This window comes from Chamaea fasciata, unplaced genomic scaffold (genome assembly GCF_029207755.1).
Source record: "Chamaea fasciata isolate MVZ Bird 193981 ecotype frontalis unplaced genomic scaffold, bChaFas1.0.hap1 SCAF_12, whole genome shotgun sequence".
Taxonomy (NCBI): domain Eukaryota; kingdom Metazoa; phylum Chordata; class Aves; order Passeriformes; family Sylviidae; genus Chamaea; species Chamaea fasciata.
Window position 1 is genome coordinate 20021475 of NW_027094097.1, and position 24046 is coordinate 20045520.

Genomic DNA, 24046 nt, shown 5'->3' on the forward strand with positions numbered 1-24046 from the left:
ACTTTTCTCTTTTCAGAGGTCTTACAAGAATGAGCTGAAGCTTAACGTTTGTGAGAGCAGCAATTGCTTAATGCTGCACCTGTCAGGACAAGGTCTGGAGCCACGGCTGGAGTTCAGCCCCCCGGCACTAGAGATGGGATGGGTGCTGGTGGACAGCGACGGAGTGGAGGCCACAGTGGTGGTGAAGATCCCATGCAACTTCCCCATTGAGTTTTACTCCCTGGATTTTGATGAGCAGTACCTTGAGGAGGAGAAGGTGAGAAGGCAGGTCTGGTCCCCATGTACATGCTGCCCAAGCTTCACAGCACTCCAGCATTCCCAGGCTTGTGCCAGGGCGACGGAGGCAATCCCCAGGGAAAGCCAACTCTGCTGACATGCTGTGGGAGGACTTCAATAGCTTGTGTTGTTGGGAGGAAGAGAGGAGACAGAAAATGGGTTTGTTGAGCGTGTGTGATGAAAGGCCAGAGAAGGAATCTTGCGTATGGTTTCTCTTCCCTGCGCACACAGATCCTGAGGACGGCAGTGGGGTCTGAGTACCAGAAGAAGTTTCTAATGCCTCCCCGTGCCGTGGGCGAGACGCTGCCCCCAGAGCTGCTGGAGTACTATGAAGCACAGAAGAGGCTGAATGCTCAACAGGGAGAGGTCAAGGCCATGGCAGAGGCTGAGGCTGAGGCCATGGGCGAGGCAGAAGCAGGTCAGAAAAACAGTGAGGGTTTGGCAGCGTCTGTTTTGACTGTGGTCGCAGCACCCATACACCCTGAACGCTGTCACCTTCGGGGAAAGCCCATGCTTTTAAAAACTGCCTGTTCACCAGCTTGGTGGAGGAACTCTTGGGTGAAGGACTGTGGCATCCTCTACCAACCCTGAGTGTAGCCAAAGCAAGCTCCTATCTGCCTGCCGTAGACTGGGGAAATAATCGGGATATTCCACAAAGACTAGGATTGGATGAGTTCTTCAGCCAGTAGAACCAGGTCTAATATCACTGGCTCTTTTATATTTGCACTTTCCTAGCAACAAAAGAACAAGCTCATGTTGCTTTCACCAAGTCTCCTTTTCCGGGATCTGAGCAGATTGGGAGGATGAGGAGGATCAAAGGTAGGCAGGAGGCTGACCTTTTCCCCTGGTTTTTCACTGCAGCACATCACAGGGCTGTCCCATTCTATCCTGAGGCCATGGTGAAGGCGACTGGGAATCCTGTCTCTCGAGCTGTCATTCGCCACCTGGGCATTGACCAGTCTTCAGAGAGGTGTGAAGCACAGCAGGACAAAGGGATTGTTGTCATTGTCCACGGGCCACCCCTGGCAGGTATGTGAGCTGCAGCCCTGGGCTGCAGGGAGAGGGGCAAGCAGGAGAAATACATCCTGGTGGACCTTGGTGCTTAAGGCAAAGACCTCAGCCGAACAGGAGGTGGAGATGATCCTCCTGGCTCTAGAATTCAGAGCTGGCAACCACGCTCCAGCTGCCTCCCTCATGGCCTCCCCTGGAGGGACACTTGATTTCCCCCTGTTCTTTTAACTTTGAAATCTTGTTGGAGATTTTTCAAGGGCCTGTCCCTGTAATGCCTCATGTGCACGTGTCACCAAGCAGTCCTCCTCTCTCTCTCAGGAAAGACAGAGATGGCGGCGGCCCTGTGTCACCATTACGACGCTGCTCCCTTGTCCCTTGACACCGTGGTGAAAGAGGCCATTGCCAATGATGGCAGCCAGGCAGGGCTCCGTGCCCGGGAGCTTTGCACCGAGGCTGCCATGGAGCTGAAAAGCAAAAACAAAGGTAATGCTGGTGAGGAGAAATGCCAGACCCAGAGCCAGTGCTTGAGAAACCCACCATGACTGTCCACTTCTGCTCACTCAGAGCAGCAGTTTTTCAGTCCTTGGGTCTCTTAGGGAACATGGGTGAAGTGCATCTCTGGCTGGTCTTCAAAAAATAAAAAATCAATTTTAAGGGCTCAGTCAGGGATTCTTTGACATCCCCCTTCGCTGCCATGCTTGGCACGTGTTCATTTTTCTAAGGGTGGTGAAGCATGCCTGTCTCTTTCCCAAATATTTTCTATTTCCTCAAAGCTGAATCAAGCTTGCTTCTCATGGGCAGCAGGCAGAACTGCTGCCCACTTTACCAAGGAAAAAGCCTTCTGAAGTGGCTCATTAAGCACAAGAGGACTGACTATGAGTGTAACCTTGCAAACAAGAGGAAGGGAAGGACAGCCTCCCAGAGGAGTTTCCAATCAGAGACATGCTACAAATGAGCTCTTGTCTCCCGGGATTTACCTGTGCTCACTGTCAGGTTACACAGCTCGTGTATGTTGGGCTGTTCTCCATGTGAGACCAGAGACTTTTAGGAAGCTTACTGGGCAGCTGGTAGCCTGAGCTCTGCAGGGTGAGGCCAGACCTGCCACAGTGCAGGGGGAAGTTTTGCATTGCTCACTTTTGAAGCTGGCTGGGTTGGGAGCTGGCGGAAGGAAAAGGAGTCTGTGTCCCAGCAGGGTTTTCCCACAAGGAGCATTTAGCTTCAGCAGAGACGGGTGGTGCAAGCGGGGCAGGGCTGCAGGTCTCCACAGGAGAATGCAGGATGGGTGCAGTGTATGGAAACAATGGTCCTGGAGGACAAATCCTTGGCTTGATCCATAGGGGAACTCCTGTGCAAGCAGTGTCACCTGCATGCACAGTTGTTAGGAGGGACGTAGTGCTGGCTTTAAAATCAAGGATGGGATAGCGTGCTGGTAAGAGAAGCAGGGAGGGAGCTGCTTCTGAGTGTTGCCAGTGCCCGGCAGACTGGGGAAAAAGTGCCGCGTTCCTTCCAGGGTCCAAGGCTGTGCCCATTGTGGTGAAAGGTGCCTACTTGCTTTTCAAAGCCCTCCTGAACCATATGTCCCCTATGCAGCTAAAAAGCGTCAGCTCGCTCTTCTGGCCAAGAGAAGACAAGCCTCTCAGGAGAAAATGAACAAGAAGAATGCCAAAGGCAAGAGCACACCAGCGCAAAAGAAGACGGAGCCAGCCAGCAAACCCCAGGTAAACATGATCTGCCTGGGTTGGTGCCTGGGACCTTTGCATTGTCTGTGAGATGGGCAGGGGCTGCTTACAGTGGAGGCTCTGTGCCAGCCAGGGCCTGGTATGTGGATCCATTGCACCAGGAGTTTGCAGGCTTGGGTCTCTGCTGGCCAGGGGATGGGCCCTCCAGGACCATCCCCTGGAGCCCCCAGCCTGCACTGCAGGGTTGTTCTAGTCTCCACTAGTGAGGAACCCCAGCTGCAAGCCCAGCAGTGGGAGTTGTCCAGGGCTTTCCACCGGGGTGTATTTTCCTTACAATGGTCCACATTACAGTTCACAGTTTCCACTGCTCCTGCACCGCAGCAGCTGAACATCACCAGCAGTTGTGGGGAAGAGCTGAACTGCCTGAGCTGTGTGCTGCCCGAGCACCTGCTGGTGGAGATCCTCTGTGAGAGGCTGAAGGTATGTGGGGTGGGGAAAAGGAGACATTCCTGCTCCGGAGAACAGGCAGTGAGGTACAACTCGGAGAGGAGGAGGTCTGTACATGCTCTTGGAGGATCCTGGCCTGTGTGCAGGGAACCCTGGGGGAAGCTGCAGATGCCCTTAGTTGGCAGAGCCTAAGGACAGACACAAGCTGCTCTTAGCTAATGCACCTGGAACAAGGACAGCTGGTGCCCTGTGACATCTGGGTTTACTGTCCAGCTGTGAGCTCCCTGTGTGCAATGGCTGACTTACTCTTCCCTTTATTTGCAGCACGAAGACTGCTGCAAGGGAGTGGTCTTTGATGGCTTGGAGAGCCTCTTTGCAAGAAGCCTGGAATCTTCTCTGCTCTGTGTACTCACAGCTGTCAAGAATCGCCATTATATCTACGTGGTGCACGTGCATCGGGATTATGCTTCTTGGAAAGCCAGGAAGGAAGCTGAAATACAGAGGAAGGAAGATGAAAGACAGAGGGAAGGTGAGATATGTCTGTCCCTCTCAAATCTTCTCTCTCAAGCCCTCAGACTTATCTCTGTGTGTCTGGGTTTGCAGCAGAGCTTGTAAGAAGTGTTTTTATTCATCTTTCCACCTTCTGCCTCTGTAACCACACTCATCTCAGAGTTGCAGGAGACTGGAGGCTTTAAGACACCTTAATCTCTAACATTCAAGCTTGGGCAGAAGTTCAAGCTGTTGTAGCTCAGTGACAAACAACTGTCCTCAGCCCTGGTGCACTTAAGCCAGGAAAAGCACAGGAACTCACTGCCTGGCCGTCGTTTGAGGGATTGTCTGAATTTTGGAGCAGGGATATGAGCTCCCCAATGTCTCCTGGTGTGATATGCTGGGTTGGGAAAAGCTGTGAGTCCTTGCAGCTGACTCCCAAAGCACCCAGCTGTGCTTGCTGTCACTCATGGTTTCTCCTCTGGTTTGTGCTAAAGAACTGCAGCGGGAGGAAGCTCTTCAGAGGAACAGAGAACGTGCCTTGAGAATGGATGAGGAAGAGTATGATGCCCTCCCTGAGGAGGAGAAAGCTGCTGTGGATGAAATAATATGGGAATTGAACCATATGCGGAGGGAGAGGCGAGTAAGCCTTCCATGGGTTCCTGCTCAGGGTAGTGTCCCCGGAGGGTCTCCCTGCTCCAAGGACTCTGAGCTCAGACGTGTTTGATAGCAAAGGCCAGAAGCAACACAGGGATGGACACTCTTAGCTCCCTGGCTCCCAAGGGAGGAAGGACCTTCTTCTGTTGAGGTAGAACATCTTCTTCTCTATGGTGAAGACAGAGCTGGGCTGATAGGGTTTTTTACTGCAGCTGAATCCCACTGGGGCAGCCCATGAGATGAACAGGTTAGCAAAGCTTGGGAGTCCACCAACGCTTGTGAAGCCTGGGAGGCCACAGGGGAAGCAGCCAGCAGAGACAAGGACTTAGAGGCTGTCTACCAAAAGAATGATCTGAACAGTGTTTGTTTCTTGCTGCCTCAGGTTTCAGACACAGAAAACATCCTGGGGATTGTTCAGGCTGAAAACATCAAAATCTCTGCAAAGGTCTATGATGTTTCTCTGAGGATCGACATGCCTGAAGGTCAGTGGACGCCTCCCAGACAAAGCAGTCCAGGTGCACTGCATTACCTTGGGGGGCGGGCGACCAAAGCGCATGGGATGGGATGGGATGGGATGGGATGGGATGGGATGGGATGGGATGGGATGGGATGGGATGGGATGGGATGGGATGGGATGGGATGGGATGGGATAGCATGCAAGGATGGCATGGACACATGAAGCACAAACCCTGCAAGTGGTGTGGAATAATGCATTGTCAGGGCATTGACAGCCTTAAGTCTCTCCCCTCTGAACTTTGAAGTGTGCAGCTTCACGTGCAGATTGGATTTGGGGGCTTTGAAACAACAGTGACGGGAACAGGCAGTTGGCAACTCCCACGGGCTCAGCACAGCATATAAAGTAATTTCCGTAGCTACTAATCCTGCAGATAATTTGAGTAGGAAGAGAAAAGGCAGACAAATAGCTGGAAAATACTGTCAAGAAGGGAAACTTGCTGGAAAGGGTTTTGTGTCAAGACCTCCATGTAGTTTGTGACCTGGCGTGTTCTGCAGCTGATAAATACCATTTCTGACCTGGCTCTGCGGGTTTTCTGCAGGTCCAGATGGAAGCTTGGAATTTGGAACCATTAATGTCCTAGATAAGGTGAAGAAAGTCCTGAGTCTAAAGAACAAAGGGGTATACAACATTGAGTACAGGTGAGTCCAGCTGCCTGGTAGTGAGCATTTCTTCAGATTCCCAGGCCTGCATTCTCCCTCTGTCAATGGCTAGAACCTGTTTTCATGCTGGCTACCTCATGGGAAATACAAAACCCGGACTCTCTAATCTCAACTATTTTACTAGAGAATCCAGCCACAAACCAGCAATTCTTCACAGCTCAGCACGAACCCAAAGGAGAGCCCCAAAAATTTCAGCCACTGAAATGATGAGATTCATTGCTTTTCTTTGATGGTCACTTCCTTTCTCTTTCTGAGACTCTGTAAAGAAGCAAATGAAAAATTCTGGTGTCAAGGTTTCATGCATTAACCTTGTGATTGTCTGCACTCTCTGTCAAGATCCAGGATTCCCTGAGCAGAGCTGAACTCTCCCTTTTTTTTTTTTTTTCCTGGTCCTATGCAAAGTCCTGGCCGTGCTGGTGGTGCCTGTACTTTTAACTGCAGAGATCTCCATTCCTTCCCTTTCTCCCCAGCTTCACGCTGAAGGGTGCAGGTCCCAGGACACAAAACTTGGCATCCCACTTCAGCGTTGAGCCTCGGTCGGGCATGCTGACTGCCTCCCAGCCTGGTGTGAATATTGAGATGCTCTTCCACCCCACAAGTGAAATCTTCCTCAAGAACAAACCCATCCTGTACTGCCAGGTGAGCTGCTTGGGCCAGGCTGTGTTATCTCTCGACATTTTGGGAGTGTAAACAGGATAGGTGTCGAATGGAAGGAGTGCTTTAACTGGAGAATCCTCTCTCCTACATACACAAACAAAGTCTTTCAAAACCATTTGGGAGGCTTCTTAAGTGGAGCTGAGCTTCTGACTCCGGAGGAGGTGCTTAAACAGGGAGGGGTAAACTGATGGAGGCCTGGGGTGGAGACTGGGGACTGGGGTAGAGGCTGGCCTCTTTGCTGTGTTTACCACCCCTTCCTGTGGACACAGGTGATAGACGGCAGCTCAGGGGAAGGAGGCCAGACTGTTGCCGAGATCCCACTGAGGGTGTCGGCGAGAGCTGTGTACAGCAAGTACAGCATTGAGCCCGCCTCACCCATCGACTTCGGTGCCATGCTCGAGGGCACCAAGAAGACCCAGACTGTCATTCTGGAGAACAAAGGCATGCTCAGCTTCGAATTCTACATCCACCGAGCACCCGAGGATGCATCTGCATGGGAAAGCCAAAGGTACGAGAAGCCCTGCACCACCTTTCCTGTCTGAGGAGGCACCAGCCCACGGCTGGTATGTGGCAGGCAGCCAGGAGACCTGGGCTGTTGTCCGTTTGCATCCCTGGCTTGGGGAGAGGGAGCAAAAAAACACCGCAGTGTCCCCAGGTGTAGTACAAAGCTGGTGATAGAGCTCCTGTCCAGCAATGGGTGCTGCACTCAGGGAGCCATCAGGAGCAGGAAGGCTTCCCTCCGTGTGGAGGAAGGCCAGCTTTGGCCTCAGAGAAAGGCAGGGGAGCTCAGCATGACAGATACCTCTGCTTTCTCCTCTCAGTTCAAAGCAAGAGCAATCTGCTCCATCAGCTGCAAAGCGCTCAACAGGAAAGAAATCGAGCTCCTTGACAGGTGGGTGACTCCTGCTCCCCAACAGTGCTGCTGCCGCGGGGGATGTGAGAAGATGCTGCTGTGCCCTGGCTGGGGGCTCATGGCTATAGGGTGGGACACGGTCTACAGGATGGAACCCAGTATCTGCTCAGTCCCACTGACACTCCTGTACTTTGGCTCTGACCTGGACTTGTGGGATCAACAGGGGGGAGCAGGTCCTGTGTTTGGTAGCTGCTAGCCAGCATAGGTCTGTGAACACCACAGAAGCAAAAACACGCCTCAGTGAACTCCCAGTCCGCAGAGCTCAGACAACATTGCTTTTTCTTCTTCCAAGTCACCTACCTTTCTCCTGTCATTTCTCACAGCTATTTCTGCTCTCCTGTGTTACCTCTGGAGGCTGAAGGATCACAGCTACCACCTTCATTCTTTACACTCAAACTCCTTTCTCTCTGCTACTTGGGACAGGCTTGCAGCTCCTCTTGGCTTGTTGGTCTCAGCCTGGGGCTGCCCTTGGGCCATGGAGTCATCCTTCCCTGCCCTGGGACTGGGGTGCTTGGGCCCAGCTGGAGGCCAAGGCGGGACACACTCTTTGCTGGGGTGCTCAAGGCACAGCTGTTAGCCATCAGCCTCTCCTGGAACTTTTTCTGCAGGGTCCCCTCAGTCTTGGCATGTTCACGGTGTCCCCTTGCTCCGGCTCCGTCAGTCCGTGGGGCCAGCAGAAGATCACAGTGGAATGCCTGGCAGGGCAGGAGGGGACGTGTGAGCAGCAGCTCTACATTGACATCACGGGCAGAGACCCCAGGGACAATCCCCTTGGCATTCCCTTTACCCTGACTGCCGAGTCCTGCCTCCCAGGTACATACTGCCCACAGGTTCCCTTGGTCACACCTGCTGCTGATCAGCACCTAAACTTGCTGCTTGGATAGAGATGCACGCTAGCCCTGGTGTCCCACCTTTGAATCCTCAGAAGTTCCAGCCCTCTTCAAGTCCACCAGCAGACTCATCCTTCCCAGGCTGAGAGGGATGCATGGAAGGATAAAAGGAAAGCAGCGCTCTCTAAGACCGAGGTTGACTGAGCTCCATCCTCAAAGCCAGCTCCCCCACCCAAGGCTGGGTTTAGCAGTCACCCAGGGCAGAAAGGATGACTGAGAGGAAAAGCCTCCTGAGAGGCCAGCAGGGTCCAGATAAATTCATCAGTGAGGCTTCTCCTCCATGCTCATCCCTCTGGTCTATCCACAGGACTCGTTGAGGATGTCCTGTCAATCTTTGAGAAGTACCCGATCTGCCGCAGCACTGACCTCAGCCGCAAGCTGCGGTCAGTGGAAGGCATGGGCTTGTTCATCAGAGATGGGAACAAATTCATCTTCAACGAGGTTCTGGTTGCGCAAGAAGCTGAAGCTCATTTCAGTATCTACAATGCAAGCAGTCTGCCGTGTGATGTGGTGCTCTCCATCAGACCCCTGCGTGGAAAGGTAAGAACAGGAGGCCAAGGTGATGGTGTCCCTCTAAAGGCAGTGTGAGAGTCTGTTTTGTTCTCCAGATGCATTGCTTCCTGGGGCCCAGACTAGTCTAGCTCAGTGCAGGTCAAACTGCAGGGGAGAGCAGCAGAGCCAGGGAAGAGTTGTGTTGAATTTTGCATGTCTCAGGCAAGGTTCTGGCTCACACCTCTGGGCCTTTGGCGGGAGAAGTGAATCCTTCTGAACCTCTCCTGGACGCACACTCAGAGAGGGGCTGTCATGAACTGACATGCCAGGGTTCAAAGGAGGCATTTCCTCAGGCTCCCTGGCTTTTCCTTCACTTTGAAGGCCAGTTCCAGGTTATTTGCAGGGTTTTCCAAGCAGTGCCCACCTCCCATGTATGCTGGGGCAGCGGCCAGGGCTCAAAACACAAACTGCTTTAGCACAAGGTCAGCGTTCCCTGGGAGGGAGGGAGCCTGCCCAGGGAAACAGGGAGGAGGACACACTGCCTGGGGCTGTTCTCAGTAACGCATTTATGAATAAAACTGTGTCATGTTGAAAGGTGTTTTCTCCTAACACTGCACTCTGGGTTCACCCAAGGATAAAAGCCCTGTCAACAACGTTTTCAAGTTGTATGCAGTCAAGATGTCCATTCAGGGCTCATCCTGTGCTGTTGCTACGGTGACCTTCACTCCACCAGATGAGCAGACCTACGACTGCACTTTCAAGGCTTCCCTTGTCATCCCAGAAGGGTAACTGACTGTGAAATATTGGGGGAGGCTTCAGTGATAGCTCCCTCTCCACTGGGCAGGCACAGGCCTCTTGTTAGCTCTAATGCTTTCAGTAGCCATAGGCAGAGTACTTGGCATGAGATGATCTGGGAGGCAGTAACCGTTGGACAAAGCCAAAAAATGAGACTGATGGTTTATCCTTTATGAGGAATTATGAAGACATGGAAATATTAGGTAGCCAGCTGAAAGTTACTGAGATGTGCTGCAGCTGACTTGGGGATTTCCAAGGACAAAGGCCTAGATGAAGCAGTTCCTGTGCCAGCAGGTCAGCAGTCACAATTTCCTGTGTACCTGTAAAATTAAGTGCTCCTCTGATTACTGTGATTCCCTGGTATTCATTAAGCTATTTTATGTAAGGGACTGGAGCTGGTATGAAAGAGAAGCACAGTTCCTCTGCCCTGGGACCTGTGTACTGCAGCTTTGACCTGCCCTTCCTCAACCTTTTAGTGGCTGAATTGGAGCAAGAGAAGTCTAATTGCTAATATGCAATTGCTTTCTTACTCTGCTTGGAAATGATCTTTACTGATGGTGACAATGATTTATTTTTGCCTACTTGCTTTTGTACTGCTTTCATGCTGTGCTTTTGCTTGTTGCATGTGTCTCATCTCACTGCAGCCAGGAGATTTGCCATGTCTCATCTGGTGCCTCATTATTTACCTCCTGGAGGGCACGATTCAATTAACTGAAATTATTTTGAATTGTTATTGTGGAGGGCGCTTTGGAACAGAGTCCTCTTGTGAATGGCCCTGAGTGGATTGGGAAGAGCCTGGTGGGGGCTGCCTTGTGTGGTTCAGGAGCCTCAGGCAGGGAAAACACTGTGGGTGGCCCTTGCTGCCTCACTCGCCCAGGGAGAAATGGGTTAGTGCCAGCTGAAATTGTTTCTGTGCCTCTCCTGCAGCCCTGTGAAATTTAAACCCCAAATCCTGACCTTCACCATCAGCGGGAAGGGGCATGAGCCGCAGCTGACAGTCGTGTGCCCAAGTGCTTGCAGCAGGAGGGGAAATTCCGAGCTGTGCTTCAAGAGGCTCCGGCCGGGGGAGTCAGAGATGCTCCCCCTGGTCATCCAAAACAAGGGCATAATACCTGTCAAGGTGAAGACCTGCTCAAGGAATGGTCTGGTTTGGGAACAAGTGCTTGTGGCACAGGGGAAGGGTCCCAAAAAACACGGCAGACCTGGGAAGAGGTGTCAGAAATTCTTTTAAAGCAAGTGACTGACATCTGTTCTCCAAGAAGGGAGTTCTTGGAAATCGTGCGTCTAGCCTTTCTTCTTTAAGTTGAACACAGGAAAGGTGGTGGAGTATTTTCCCCCATCTCTCAGGTCACCTTTTGTTCTCATGGACATGGGGTGATTTTCCAGCTCCATTAGATTGTTTTCGATCCCAGTTTACTGCATTTTAAGTAAACTTAGTTGTGGCTTAATTACATTCTGCTCATTACTTTCTGTCCTGTTTGATTCTGTGTCAGGTCCATCCAAATGCCTCTGAGCGCTCTTTTTTCCCAGCTGGTTTGACTTAACTTTTGTGCTAAGTGCTGTTTGTAGTGGGAGAGGTGCTGGGTTCCCATGCGGGACCAGCAGCACTGCGGGGTCAGTCCCTGTGTTCCCACCCTGTGCTCACACCAGTGTCAATGTGCTCTGTGCTCCCTTTTCTCAGTTCACGTTACACCTGGAGGATGAGCACGGAGCGTTCCTCTTGAAAGGCAGGGGCTCCACACTTGAGAGATTCTACACTGAAGATGCGGAAGACAACTCTGCTGTCCGCAGTAAATTCATTAACCGTGAAGTGTGATCCTGCACAGAGGGAAAACGTGTGCCCTGCTCTTGGCTTCTCTGAGCAGCAGCCAGATGTTAGACACAGTTTCTTTCCTTGGGCTCTCTGTCCCCCAAGCTTTTCTTGGGGACTTTCTCCTAGCAAGTTGTAAGAAGTTCTTTGGCTCCTCTAGACAAGGTGGGTTGAGTTGTGGGGGACTGTCACTACCTCAGTGGACCCTCTGAGGTATTTGCTGCTTGAGGGAAGGCACCAGCCTGAATGGACACAGCCCTTGAGCACACAGACAACCAGCAGAAGCCAAAAGCACTCTCTGGCTCCGCTTTCCACACGGCTGGAGCTGGCTGGAAGCAGATGGAATGCGGGCTGGGCATCAACCTGAGGTTAAGCTGCTTAAGCGGTGATGTGTCTGGAGGTGGCAGTCTTGCGAACACAGGAAGAGGGTCTGGAACCACTGGGGGTAGAACCCGTGCTTAGGAGGCAGCTGATTTCAACCTCTCATTCCTCATACAGCCTATGGAAATATTTCCTCTGTACCGCCGTATCACTTAACTCTGATTTCCGTTGCTGTGCAGAGCGTAAGCCCCCAAAGCCTTTCCTGCTTCTGCGTCCTGGGGAATCGACAAAGTTCGACGTCATTTTCAAACCCACCCTGGCTCAACGACTGGAAGGGAGGATTCGTGCGTTAGTGGGGGACAAATACTCTAACAAGACCCTAATGGAGCTGGTGGGTGAAGGCCACAAGGACGAATTCACCCTCGACGGACTGGAGGAAGGTACACAGGAGAGGAATGCTGAGAGCATTCTGAAGAAAGACATCATTGATGGTAAGAGAGGAGAGGCTGCCAAGGTGGAGCAAGGAAGAGGGAAATGTCTGATCATGTGTGTCCTCTCTCTAGCCAGGCCTGGGCTGTCACCCACCGGACTTGGTGGCCTGTGGGCGTGGCAGCCATGCCTGCAGAGCAATGTGTGCTGTGCTTCATGTGGCTGGCTTAGGGGTGTGTCAGGGTGTTTCCCTGAAAGTGGTGGGCTGGGGAGCCGCCTGGGAAACTCCCTTCCAGAGGGAGGAAGGCTTGGAGCAAGAAAGCATTGAACATACAGGTGTCTGTGCACGTGAATGGGGGTGGATGGAGCTCCCTGCATGCTGAGGTTGCCTTGTTCTCCTCCTCAGCAGCTGTCAGAGCGAATCACATCCAGTTTGGGGACTGTTCTGTTGGAGAGCCCTGCAACAGGACCTTCACCATCACCAACCACACCTGTACGAAGGTCATGCGCTTTGAGTGGGAGGCAAACGCACCATTCCAGTTCTCTCCCAAGGTGAGCGTGGACGGCTCTGCCTTTCCCCATTGCTCAAGCCCTGCCCTGGTGTTCCCAGGAGCTGGCAGGCAGTCCTCACGTACCAGTGACAGCCCATTCCAGTGCCACGTAGGAGATGCCGAGATGCCAAGTCCCTGGCTTGGCAATGGCTGCCAGCCTTGCAGAAAAGGCTTCATGTTATGGGAGGTGGCACCTTCCATTCATACTTTTGTCTATCAAACTTCACATAAATCCACTCCGACGCGCAGATTCCTGGCACAGCAGCTCACCACATCAGTCCCTTTTGCTGTCAGTCCTGCCCTTGGCAGTGCTTCCAGTTTGGTTTTGACTCCCTGATTCTCCCTAGGTGGGACATCTCCATCCTGGCTGTGCCAAGGACATCACAGTGACCTTGAAATCAGATGTCCCAGCCACCTTCAGGAGGCACCTTGTGAAATGTAAGGTGACCGAGATCAACTTTGAGCTGCCAGGAGGGGAGGTTCAGGACTGCGACAACAAAATGCGCATTGTCACGTGGAATCAAACCACCAGGGAAGAGCCGGCAGCCAGGTGGCCTGAAAAAAGGAAGGCGAGAAGCAAAATGGCAAAAGAAGACAGCCCAGCTTTTACAAAAAGAGCCACGGTAACCCCCATCACTGCTGGCTGAGCAGCTCCTGCTTCCTCTGGACATTGGACAGCCGTGAGGTTCACCAGCAGTGCATTCTAGGGGAGAGGTGGATGCACAGTGACCGGACACACTCACGTGAGAGGGGGAGGCCTTTTGACAAGAGACCTTTAGCCAACACAAACTACGAGTCTGTGCCACAAGCACAAGGGTTGCAGCCCGTGTTGAATGGGAGACAATGTTTGATGATGTTATCCCACTTTATGGTGTTTGAAATCTCTTCATCTGATCTGGTGCCTTTTCACCAACAAGGAGTTAAGTCTGCTGCACTCTGTCTCTTCTTTGGAAGTGGAGAGAAGTATACTTCTCCTGCATGTGCTGGTGAACTCCAAGTTTTGTCTGCATGGATACCAGAGTTTTTAGTTGTGATCTCTGTATTGTGTGGGATATCTCATCATGGAGTAGCCCAGGCACTGTATGACAGTATGGAGGAGTCTGGAGAAGGATCATCTCCAGAGACTCTTGCTTTTATTGTCATTATTGCCAAACACACTCGTCTTGAGTGAAGGTTCTTTCTGAGTTTCTGGACCATTTTAAGGCCTCTAAACCATCCTCTTTTCTATCAGAACATCTGCAGTTGGAGACTTTCCCAGTGAGATCTTTCACATCCCAAAATGCCCGTTGCCAGCTCCCTGCAGTGTGGTTGTTGCTCCACACGTGACATGTGGAGAGCACTTTCTCCTAAGACAAGAAGAAAAAGGTGCTTTCCAGAACTCTTCAGTGTCGCCTCGATTTTCAGCCTTCTGATGACTGTTTACCTATTTCCAGTGGAGTTTCTCAGGGATGTAACATAAACAAGTAGATTGTTTTCACATACCAATATGTGATGGACTTCTGAGATGACCACTGGGGTCAGAGGGGTGTCCCCTTTGTCCTCCAATCCTGGGCCAAACTCCAAATCCTGTTTAAACCCAAACCCGACAATAAACGGCGCTTTTTTTTCTTTCCTCACTTCAACCTGTCGGGTGAGTGTGGTTCTTTCGTGTCCCTACTGGCGACATCTGGTGCCCGCTCGTGAGAATTACAGTGTGTGGAGTCAGTGAGATTGTCTTCAAGGTAACGGGGGTTGTGTGTAGGTAGCCGCCTGCGAATATGGTATCCCGGAGCTCTAAGACAGAGGTTGCTGTCTTCGCCTTCTGGCGCCATCTGCTGGAACGGAACCAGGGTTTTGTTTCTGAGGAAGAGTTTCAGTGTTTATATTATTTTGGAAAGGCAAAAGGCTTCCTTATTGATGCTGGGATGGCTATCTCAGAAACTGCCTGGGGTCGCCTGGGTGGTTATCTGATTTGGGCTTTGTCTGCGAATTACGATGCAGACATGGTAAATCTGACGGTGCTCTGGAGACGATGCGATACTGTTTTAAGGAGTTATTGGGACTCCGGGGCCCCGTTGAGTATCGGCAGCTCTTTTGAGGGGCTGTCGGGCTCGGACGCTGAGGCTGAGGAGGAGGTCCTCCCCTCGGAAGCCGAGGTGGATTCAGGGTCCGAATGGGGCGGGGAGCTTACCGTTGACCCCCGGGACGCTGCGTTCGTGGATGGCGAGCCAGGTTCCCCGGGGGGCGCGGACGAGCCGCTGAGCGGGGGCTCGCCAGTTCTTGAGGAGCCGGCCGTGCCGGCCCCGACCGCTTCGCCCATTCCGGCGCCCAGGAGGCTGAAGAGCGGGGGGGTTTCCCCCTCCCCGGCGCTCTCCCGGCGCTGGCGGGGAGCGCGGCGCTGCTTCCGCCCGTCCCCACGCCCAGGAGGCGGAGAAGCGGAGGCGGCTCTCAATCCCTCTGCGCCTTTCCGGCGTCGGGGGGGAGCGAGGGGTCGCGGGCTCCGCAGGCGCCTCTGTCGGAGCCGGACGCGGTGACGACGCAGCGTCCACATCGCGGTGTGGGCCACGAAATACCCCCTCGGAACGGCGCTGGAGCCGGGGGCAGCCCCGCCCGGCGATGCGCTGAGCAAGGCGCCCGCGCGAGCGGCGAGGGCCCCGGAGGGGGGAGCGTTGATCGACTTGCTGTCGGACCCGATCCCTGTGGGCGGGCAGTCCGTCCCGCCCCGCGTGGAGCGGGCGGGGCCCTCTCTGGGCCTCTGCGCCACAGGCGGAGCCATGCTGGGGGCGCTGCCAGCCCCGCCCCGCCCCGCCCCTCCCCTCCCCTCCCCTCCCCGTGTCAGCCCCGCCGGGCGCGGCGAGTGATGTTGCTCGTGCTGGGGAGGCTGGGCCGGGCCCGAGCGGCCCTGCACCGCGCCCCGCCCCCTCCGCGGGTTCTTCCCCGCTCGCGCCGCCTGCGCCGCTTCCTCCGCTGTCGGTTGAGTCTCAGGCGGCGGGGCGGGCTGGTGCTGCGGCTCCATCAGCCGCGCCCATCCCGGCGCCCCGTTCCCCCCCTACGCGGCGGGAAGTGAAAGTGAACGGTCCTTTCCAGTCCCTCTATGAGGCTGATCCCGGAGGCCAAAAGACTCCCTTCTCAGCCTGACTTTCTGGGCTCTGCTCGGTGATTCCTCCCTCCTCTGTTTGCAGGTGGTCAAGAGAGTCCCAGAACCAGCTCACGCTGTGCTGGAGGACAGCAGCCAGGAGGCCGAGCTGTACCTCAGTGCCATTGTTGCCTGCAGCCAGTTAAAACTGAACACGACTGTGGTCCAGCTCAAGGATACCTTGCCCTTCCAGACAAGGAGAGCCACGTGAGTGCTGGAGGCCAGGCAGGGCCCTGTGAGCGGGAGCTGCCTTTGCCCAGGGCTGACCCAGTGCCTGCTTCCCAGAACTCTACCCCAGCCAAAACCAGCACAGGCCCATTCACGTGCACACAAAGCCAAGCAGGAGGTGGTGGTCAGGACAGGTTCAGTGCTGCCACACCCTTCTGCTGAGGACAGCCGTGGGTTTGCTTTCACTGCCTGTCACCTGTCCTCATCTGCTCAAGAATAAGTTTGCAGTCAAACCAAAACCTAAAGTCCAGAGTAAGCCCCTCAGCTTCAATGTCCTGGGCACCATGTTGGCCCTTTCCTCTTAAACTTCCAGACTTGGAAATACATTTCTGGCCCACCCAGGACAGCGGAACGTGGCAGGGTTGCCTGGGGAAGAAGATGCTCCTCAGGAGAAATTGATGCCAGGAGTCCATCAGGCAATGTTACTGTACTATTTGCTTTGTATTTATTGGACTTTTTTTTTATTCCTCCTCCTTGCTTTTCAGTTTCAGGATGCACAACACAGGCAGGGAAGGTAGCCCTGGAATACTCCTGGGAGGAAGCTGCAGATAGTGAAGCAGTGAAGAAGCCATTCTCAACCACTCTGATGCGTAAGGGCATTTCACTCGGTAGCTGAGGGCCTGGGGAGAACACCCTGCCACTTCACTCCAAAACATGACTTGCTTTTTCATCCTTGTCCACACATCCACTTTCATCAGCATCTTCCCAGCTGCAGCTGGAGTTTTCTCCTTGCCCCCCTCTGCCTTTCAGCCCCTTTTGTTCTCGCCCTGCCACCTGTGCTCTGCAAAGGAGCTGAGGCAGACTCTGGGGAAAGCCACGTGCCTGGGTCAGGGCTGGGAAGGGGACATCAGGTCATCTCTGAGAGAAGTCTGAGACTGGGAAAAACAATGGTGTAATGCGTGAGCTGCCCTACAGCCCCTGTCCGTGTGCAGTTCCCCATTCCAGGGCAAATGCAAAGTCATTGTCTAAAACCAGCTCTCCTGCTCTGGCACGGGAGTGTGTGCTGCAGGCAGGGACCCTACTCCCAGACGCTCTATTTCCTGCTGAAAGTACTTGGCCAGAGATGCTCCAAGTGCATCCCAGCTCTCTTCCACCTACCTGCAGCAGGAGGCAGAGTTGCTGGGAACACAGGGTTTTGTCTTTGAAAGATGTCCTCTTCCTCTCTGCAGGGCGGTTCCTGTCTTCTGCTACTGTAAGGCATCAGAAGAAGCTGGTGAGTCGTTTCTGGTGGGAGCAGGACCATCCTTTTGAGATCCATCCTTCTGAGCTGTGGCAGCTGCAGCAGCTTGCCGAGCAGCACGATTCTGAGCAGCAGCAGCAGCAGCAGCAGGAGGAGGAGGATTCCCAGGAGCAGCAGCAGCCTGAGGAGCAGCAGCTTTCTGAGGAGGAGTGGCTTTACATAGAGGAGGAGGAGGAGGAGGAGGAGGAAGAGTTTTCTGAGGAGCCGTTTTATGAGGACGAGGCAGAGTTTCCGGAGATAGACCCTAATGACATGACGAAGCTATCTGAGGAGGAGCAGCTTTCTGAAAAAATTGCCCAAAGAGCAGAAATCCCCAAACAAGTCACATCAAATCATGGAGAAGCTAATGGGACGGAGCCGTGTGGTTGGAGTATGTGTATTTTACTCTGTATTATTAATTTACTGATGCTTAGTATTTCAGCAAGTAACTTCCAGGGCTTCCAGGACTGTCCTAGACATGCGATCACAAATTATTCACCAGTGCCGCTTGTTCAAGAGAAAGTCTATGTGAACAGTGGCATCTCTGAGGCTCTTGCTGCGTGTGGGTTTTTTTTGTTGGTTGTTTTGTTTTGTTTTGTTTTTGGTTTTTTGTTTGTTTGTTTGTTTTTGTTGGTTTTTTTTTTTTTTTTTTTTTGCCTTTCAGCTGCTTCCATCTACATTCCTGAGGGGGAAGGTTCAGGCCAGGACTGGGAGGCCTATTCTGCCCAGCATTAGCCCATTTCAAATCTTGAGACTGAGTCGTCAAAAGGTAGCCTTTTCCTGCTCTTTTTCTTTCTGCTTGATGTGAAGTTTGAAGAGGATGTGTGCTTGTGACAGGCTCGCCTCCAGCAAAACATCTCAGTGTCCAGGTCCTGCCATTGCAAACTGCTGCTTGTGGTGGACTTGGAGTCCTGATCTGCACTAAGCCAACACAAATAACCTCTGCTGAAGCTGCTGGGCTTTGCTGGAGTGTAGCTGCCATTGCTAAAACAAGGGGGGGAAGGCTGGGGACGCAAAGGCACAAAATTGCCATTTGCCATTCTCCTGCTGAAACAGCCGCCTCTTGCTTAGGTGCGGTCACCAGCAAATGCTTGGGGTCATAGGATTCCCTCCACAGTGGCAGCGTTGGCCTTTGAAGGCCGAGTAGCTGCAGTAATTACTTCAGATTTAACAAAACTCATTGCATTCATGCTTTGGGTTGGAACCCTGACGTGGTGTTAGATTTTGCAGGCTGCCAGATGTACAGGGGACTCACCCTGGGCAGAGGGGAATGGATGTGCTTTATGTGGATCAGTGCCTACTTAGAGGTGTGTTTAAAGCTGCTTTTCTTGCAGGACTGGCTCAGTATAAAGCCCACTCCAAACGGGTAGGTGACCGAGGTGGGCAGTTGAGCAGGAAATTGGCAGCATGAGATGTGTAACAAAGTGGTTAAGGATCGCCCTGGAGAGGGGGGATTGGGAACACCTCAGAGAAGGGCACCACTAAGGGGACAGCGTGCTGCAGCCACTCCCTTGGGCAGAGTGTGCCTCCTGTCAAGTCACGGAGGATTCCTGCTTGTGTCTCTGGAGTGACAGCAGTGTGTCTGGAGAGGGCAGACAAAGCAGGGGAGAGTTTTCTCAAAGCAAGGTCTCTGCTCCAGAAGCATTTGTTGCTGTTGTGTCATTCCAGATGTGCTCTACAACGGTATTAAATAAGATGGCAGTAACAGGTTACAAGAAAGCACCCGTTTAAAAAGGAGATGCCAACTTGCTGAGAAAAGAACTGACCCTTATCCTCATTCAGCAATCACCTCATTTGTCTTTTTCCTAACTTCTGTGTTACTTTACTTTTGCCTTTACCTCTGCTAGCAATGCACTAACTTTTAAATACAATTAAAGGGGACAAAATCATCCAAGCAAAAGAAAGCTGTTTATTAGTAACGATTCAACTGAGCTGGGCGTGTCTCCCTCTCCCCGGAGACGAACAAAGACACCCTCCAGCAAAATGGCAATCTTTCTATACCCTTTATACCTGCCTGGGGCGGCCCCCGGCCCCTTTCCCGTTGGACGGTACTCGGGAACTTCCATTCGCTCTGACCACCAACCTTTCTGTCCCCTCCCCTCTCCTCCTACTTCCTTTTGGTCAGGTCTTCAACCACGTCCTTCTCCCAGCTCACAGCAGCATGCAACAGACCAACCTGAAAAAATCCAAACCACAAACAACACACAGAACCAACAACTTTCATTCTTTAACTTAATAACTGTTACAAATGGCAGGAGACACAGTTTCCTCCTTTAAATGCCTTTATTAATAAGCAGGGGTCTTCAGGAGTGGCCTACGCCGCCGCTGCTGCTGCTCCCTTTCGTCCACACCGCTGAGAAGGAGGTGCAATCCACTGTGCTGCCTGCACTGCAGAGCGGGACTTGTCGGCTCACGGCAATTCCAAAGAACTCCTCTTGGCTTCTAGAGTCCAGGGGTCTCTCGCTCTTTAAGTCCTTTGGAAGTTATGGTGAGATAGAAGAGCTTGTCTATGAATACCCTCGGCATAAATACCCTTGGGTATGGTCAGTCCAGTGCTGTCCTTGGCAGATTTAAATTTTGAGTTGGCTCGTTTCGGCCAGGGGCTCTTGGTGTTGATATGGTCCCATCATGCAGCTGGGCTCTTTCAATTTCCATAAGGGTGGCAGCAGCAGCCTGACTGACAGGCCGGTTGTCAGCAGGAAGGAGGAAGAGGATCCGACAGGTAGTAGGAAGTGGAGCAAGCAGGGAACGAGCCAGTGGGACAGGCTGGGTGCAGGCAGGTAGAGCAGCAGCAGAAATGGAGAGCAGTGATGCCAGGGAGCAGCAACGGCTTGACCCGACGGAAAGGCGACGGAATCAGGTAAGTGGGATTTTGGGGTAAGGGATACAGAGTGGACAAAACTGCTAAACAGCATTATAACTCTTGAACTGATTTTAACTAAACATTCCAACTCTATAGCCAACAACTTATAACTCCATAACAATTCTCATCCATCACAATAACCTTTTGACATTGTTCAGCAAAATATCACCTCATCTCTCACACCTCCTCTGGTACTGTTCTCTTCTTACTGATGTCTAAGTTCTAGATGAAAAAAAGATATTTGCAGTTGTGTGGGCCTCAGTTTCCCTGTCTCAGAACAACGGACATCCCAAAATTGTTTCCCATGGAGTCTGATGTAAATTTATGGGTTTTACTTCCTCCGTGAGTCCTCAGTCAGTGCCCCAGAGCTCTGTGACCTCATGGGCACAGGGCAGTCCTCAAGGTAAGTGCTGCCTGGCATTCTGGAGAAGGAAACCCGGAGAAATAGGTGCCAAAAGAGCAGCTTGGCTTGAGCCTGCTCTCTGTGGCCCTGCAGCTCTTGATCAGCTGAGAGCAGAGGTGGGTGAGCTACTGTTTCCCTAGTGTGGCCTGGGCAGAGGTGCTCACCATGAGTCTGTACTTCAGTGGGGATCAGTGTAAGATTCTCCTTCATGAACCTTCCTCCCAGCAGCTGAACGTCTCCCTGCTCTCTCTTGCCTCTCCAGCTGTCATCAACTCCCCGGAAAAAGAGATCGTTTCGCGTTTCCCCACCAGAGGTGGTATTTCAGAACTTTGTCGTTCATGAGGTCTATGAAATGGTGGTGTCTCTCATGAATAAGGGCGAGGTAAGTGCTGGGACATGGAGTGTTAACACTGTGCTGGAAGAGTGGTGTAATTCCCATAGTGTACAGCAAAGCAAGTTATCTGCTGCAGCACATCCAGAAGAAAATGTCTCAGCATCTTGTTCTGCACGATGGTGGAAATCTTCCTGTGCTGGGAACTCTCCCCTGATTTTGCCCATGGGCTGACAGTATCTATCCCAAAGGAGTTTCCTTCTTTTGAAAGCTCTGATTGATAGGAATGTTGAGGGTTGTACAGTTCTTACCTGCTCTCATGCTTTGCTTGAGTCTATACCACATCTTGTGTCTCCTTGGTTAATCTTGGTTCCTGGTAGGAATTTCTGCCTCTCTCAGCCTGTTTGGCTCCCTTTGTGCAGCTCACAGTCAAAGCTCAGGGGCTGAGTCGTCTACGCTTTCTGCTGGAATCACTATCATTAGTGGCACTGGCACGGCAGGAAATGTTCTGAAACAGCCCTGGAATCAGATTGATGTAGCAGAAGCAGTAGGAGGCCTTTAGGTGCCACTTCAGGCTCCTGCTAAGCTTCATCCAGCTCTGCTCAGGTTTTCCAAAAGCAGCATGGTGCTCTGCTTTCCCTTTGGAGAACCACAGCACATCCAAAGCCATGTGCTCCTGTTTTGCAGTTTCCCAAGAGAGCTGAGAGGGAAAAAGTTGAAAAACGTCAGCAGTCGTGTTGGACTCTAAAGGGGAAAACTGAGACCATTTGAATTTCAGTCAGGGAAACATTTTCTTAAATGAGGCTTGTGCCAAGAGTGGGCTGGTGGGAAGAGACAGGAAGGACTCAAAATCATCTGGTTTAGACTTTTTGAGAGCATTTTGGTGCTCAGGGGTTGATATCTATGTGTTGAAAATGCATGTTTGCTGTGTCTGTGTATCCCAGAGAGCAGAACTTGGCCTGCTGGCTGCAAGCGGGAATGCCCAGCAGCCCAGCTTGCCTGCACAGGCAGCAAGAACCCCTGGAGAGCCAAGGTTGGCTTTTAATACTGAAACCACACTGTGAGTCAGTGCTGGTCATGTTTTGAAATATTCCCCCCGCAGGCCCGGCCCCCCTCCCCGGGGCTAGCTCTGGAGAGGCTTTGGAGGAATATCTCCGAAGGGACAGGACAAAAGATTTCAAAAGAGGTTCTTACCCCCAGATTATTCCAAGTCGTTTATTCCTCAAAGGGGTCCAGGGGCCAAAAGAGAGAGAACAAAGAAATCCAGGGGTCTTATCTAGTCTCCTATTTTGGGAGGGTCCTGGCATTCAGCCAATTAGGTGTGGACATGTAGGGAGGAAATTCCAGAAGGGTCAAAAGGCGAGAGACCATTCCCCTAAAGAATTGCAAGGTTTCTCCAGGAGGAAAATGCCTTTGAAGCCCGCAGTCAACAGGCACAACCTGTCTGTGTTTCCATCACTTTCGGGGAGGTGATTGCTGTAATCAGTTGATGATTCTTCCTTGCTGCTTTACTGGCGCTTTAAATTCTCTTTGTCATCTCCCTTTTTTAGGGATTGCTGTGTTCCTTCTTTTGCTTTTCAGGTTTGCATTTGTTCCCAGTAAGGCCACAGTGTTTGGTCTCCTCTCTTGCTGCTCTGCCTGCATGACTGTATCCCCCAGAACTGCCCTATCCAAAGCTGACCTGCTAGAAAGGAATTTCTTCCTCCCCGCAGGAGAATGTGCTGTTATGCTTTCAGGTAGCCCATTCCCTCCGTGGAACACGACTGCATAGCTGTGTGCAGGCAGAAATCAGCAGGTTTTTGGCCCTGTTGAATATGCAGATGATTTGGTTCAGGTGCTCTTGTCTCCATCCTGCCGGTGCTGACCTGCTCGGCCCTTCCTTCCCACCAGGCACTGCCCTACTGCCCCTGGCCAAAATGCTGGAGCCAGACAGAAGGGATTCAAGTTCACCCTTGGGAATTCTGTGCCTGTACCTCCACAGCAGAAAGGGCTTTGGAAAAGGGGTCAAGGAAGGACGTCACCAGGGCATGGACAGGTCTCCTCTTGTCCTGTTTCCTCAAGTGGCAAAATCATGGTTCCATGTCTTTCCTGCAGAATCTTCAGGGGGTGCAGGTCTCCATGGAGAGCTCACCTTACTTCCAGCTGGCGGGCCCCAGTGATGCATGCCGTGCCGTGCCAGGAGGCGCCATTACCGATGTGCACGTCCACTTCACTCCTGACGAGAACAAGGTGAGACTGGAGGAGCCAAAACACAGATTTATCTCCAAAGCCATTGTTGTCCCTGCACTCTGGGTACAGCCCATGCTGTGAGCTTGGCTCCAGGCCGTGGGCAGGCAGCCTGCAGCCAGTCCCAGCTTGGCATGTGCTGTCAGGCCCTGCACCCAGGCCTGACAGGCCCTGCTTCCCCTCGCTGCACATTCCTCTGAGCATTCCCAAGGGAAGAAAGATGCCCAGGGAACAGTAGGCAAACGGTAGAGGGGTGTTGATAGATGTCTGGCCATCTCTAGGTATAGTGGAAGGGGTTTCGTTATTCTGCAAAGTACTAGAGGAACAAAGAGGTCAGAGAGCTTTCCGCCTTCCTGACGGGCAACAGCTTCCCTGCCTCACCCGGGGCTGGAGCAAGGACGGTGCTTTTTCACACCCTCTGTTCTCCAGCCTTGCGGCTGTGCTGTCCCAGAGCACAGCTGACCATGATACGGCTGCAAGGCCAGGACAGAGGATGTGCTGTGCCCGTGGGCCCAGCCTGGCACAGGCACACTGAGCTCTAGGTGCCCTTAGTCAGCAGGAGCTTGGTGAGCTGCAGGGGACTTGGACACCTGCCTGAAAGAGCTCGTGTAGGGCAGGTACAGCCTGCAGGCAGGCAGACCTGTGGGCCCAGAGCCGGTGGCAGCGACACTGCTGCGGCTCTGTCTTCATGCCTGTCACTGTGGCTGCTCTGTCAGCTGGCGCCCATTCCATGCCAATTGTGCTTTTGCGTGCAAGTTTGAACACCAGTGCCGAGGCCCTGGCAAGTCTGCTCTCAGCGCTGTGATCTGGAGGCTCGTTCATACAGAGGGGTTTAGGACATGGCATGGAAGGGAGGAAGCCTTGCAGGGAAACAAAGAGAGGCTCTTTGCAACAGCATCCTGCTACCTCTTAGCACTGTTCTTCTCGTGACTTGGTTGGAGAGGCAAAGTTAGAGGGGAGTTCTGAGCAAACAGATATTTCTACACCAGGCCAGAGGTCCAGGATCTCTTTGGGTGCAGCTGTTCTCTCAGTTTCCTTTTGTTGCTTAGATTCAGTTTAACACTTTGT

At 52.6% G+C, this 24046-nt stretch overlaps 2 protein-coding genes across 2 annotated transcripts in view; both read left to right on the forward strand.

Annotated features, from left to right (window-relative positions):
* The window catches only part of LOC136296096 (hydrocephalus-inducing protein homolog), a 71921-nt gene extending 54031 nt beyond the window's left edge, over nucleotides 1-17890 (forward strand). The window contains 26 exon segments of the mRNA XM_066194919.1: nucleotides 17-256; nucleotides 508-694; nucleotides 1138-1305; nucleotides 1606-1779; nucleotides 2878-3001; nucleotides 3299-3446; nucleotides 3738-3942; nucleotides 4400-4545; nucleotides 4942-5041; nucleotides 5615-5714; nucleotides 6206-6374; nucleotides 6662-6900; nucleotides 7214-7282; nucleotides 7910-8118; nucleotides 8503-8735; nucleotides 9321-9472; nucleotides 10410-10602; nucleotides 11164-11272; nucleotides 11853-12104; nucleotides 12452-12594; nucleotides 12941-13162; nucleotides 15755-15915; nucleotides 16422-16440; nucleotides 16442-16526; nucleotides 17106-17546; nucleotides 17820-17890. Coding sequence (XP_066051016.1) covers nucleotides 17-256; nucleotides 508-694; nucleotides 1138-1305; nucleotides 1606-1779; nucleotides 2878-3001; nucleotides 3299-3446; nucleotides 3738-3942; nucleotides 4400-4545; nucleotides 4942-5041; nucleotides 5615-5714; nucleotides 6206-6374; nucleotides 6662-6900; nucleotides 7214-7282; nucleotides 7910-8118; nucleotides 8503-8735; nucleotides 9321-9472; nucleotides 10410-10602; nucleotides 11164-11272; nucleotides 11853-12104; nucleotides 12452-12594; nucleotides 12941-13162; nucleotides 15755-15915; nucleotides 16422-16440; nucleotides 16442-16526; nucleotides 17106-17546; nucleotides 17820-17890 — 4359 coding nt within the window.
* Nucleotides 17891-19952: 2062 nt separating this feature from the next.
* The window catches only part of LOC136296097 (hydrocephalus-inducing protein homolog), an 88571-nt gene continuing 84477 nt past the window's right edge, over nucleotides 19953-24046 (forward strand). The window contains 3 exon segments of the mRNA XM_066194920.1: nucleotides 19953-20015; nucleotides 20684-20803; nucleotides 22847-22981. Of these exon segments, the coding sequence (XP_066051017.1) occupies nucleotides 19953-20015; nucleotides 20684-20803; nucleotides 22847-22981 (318 nt within the window).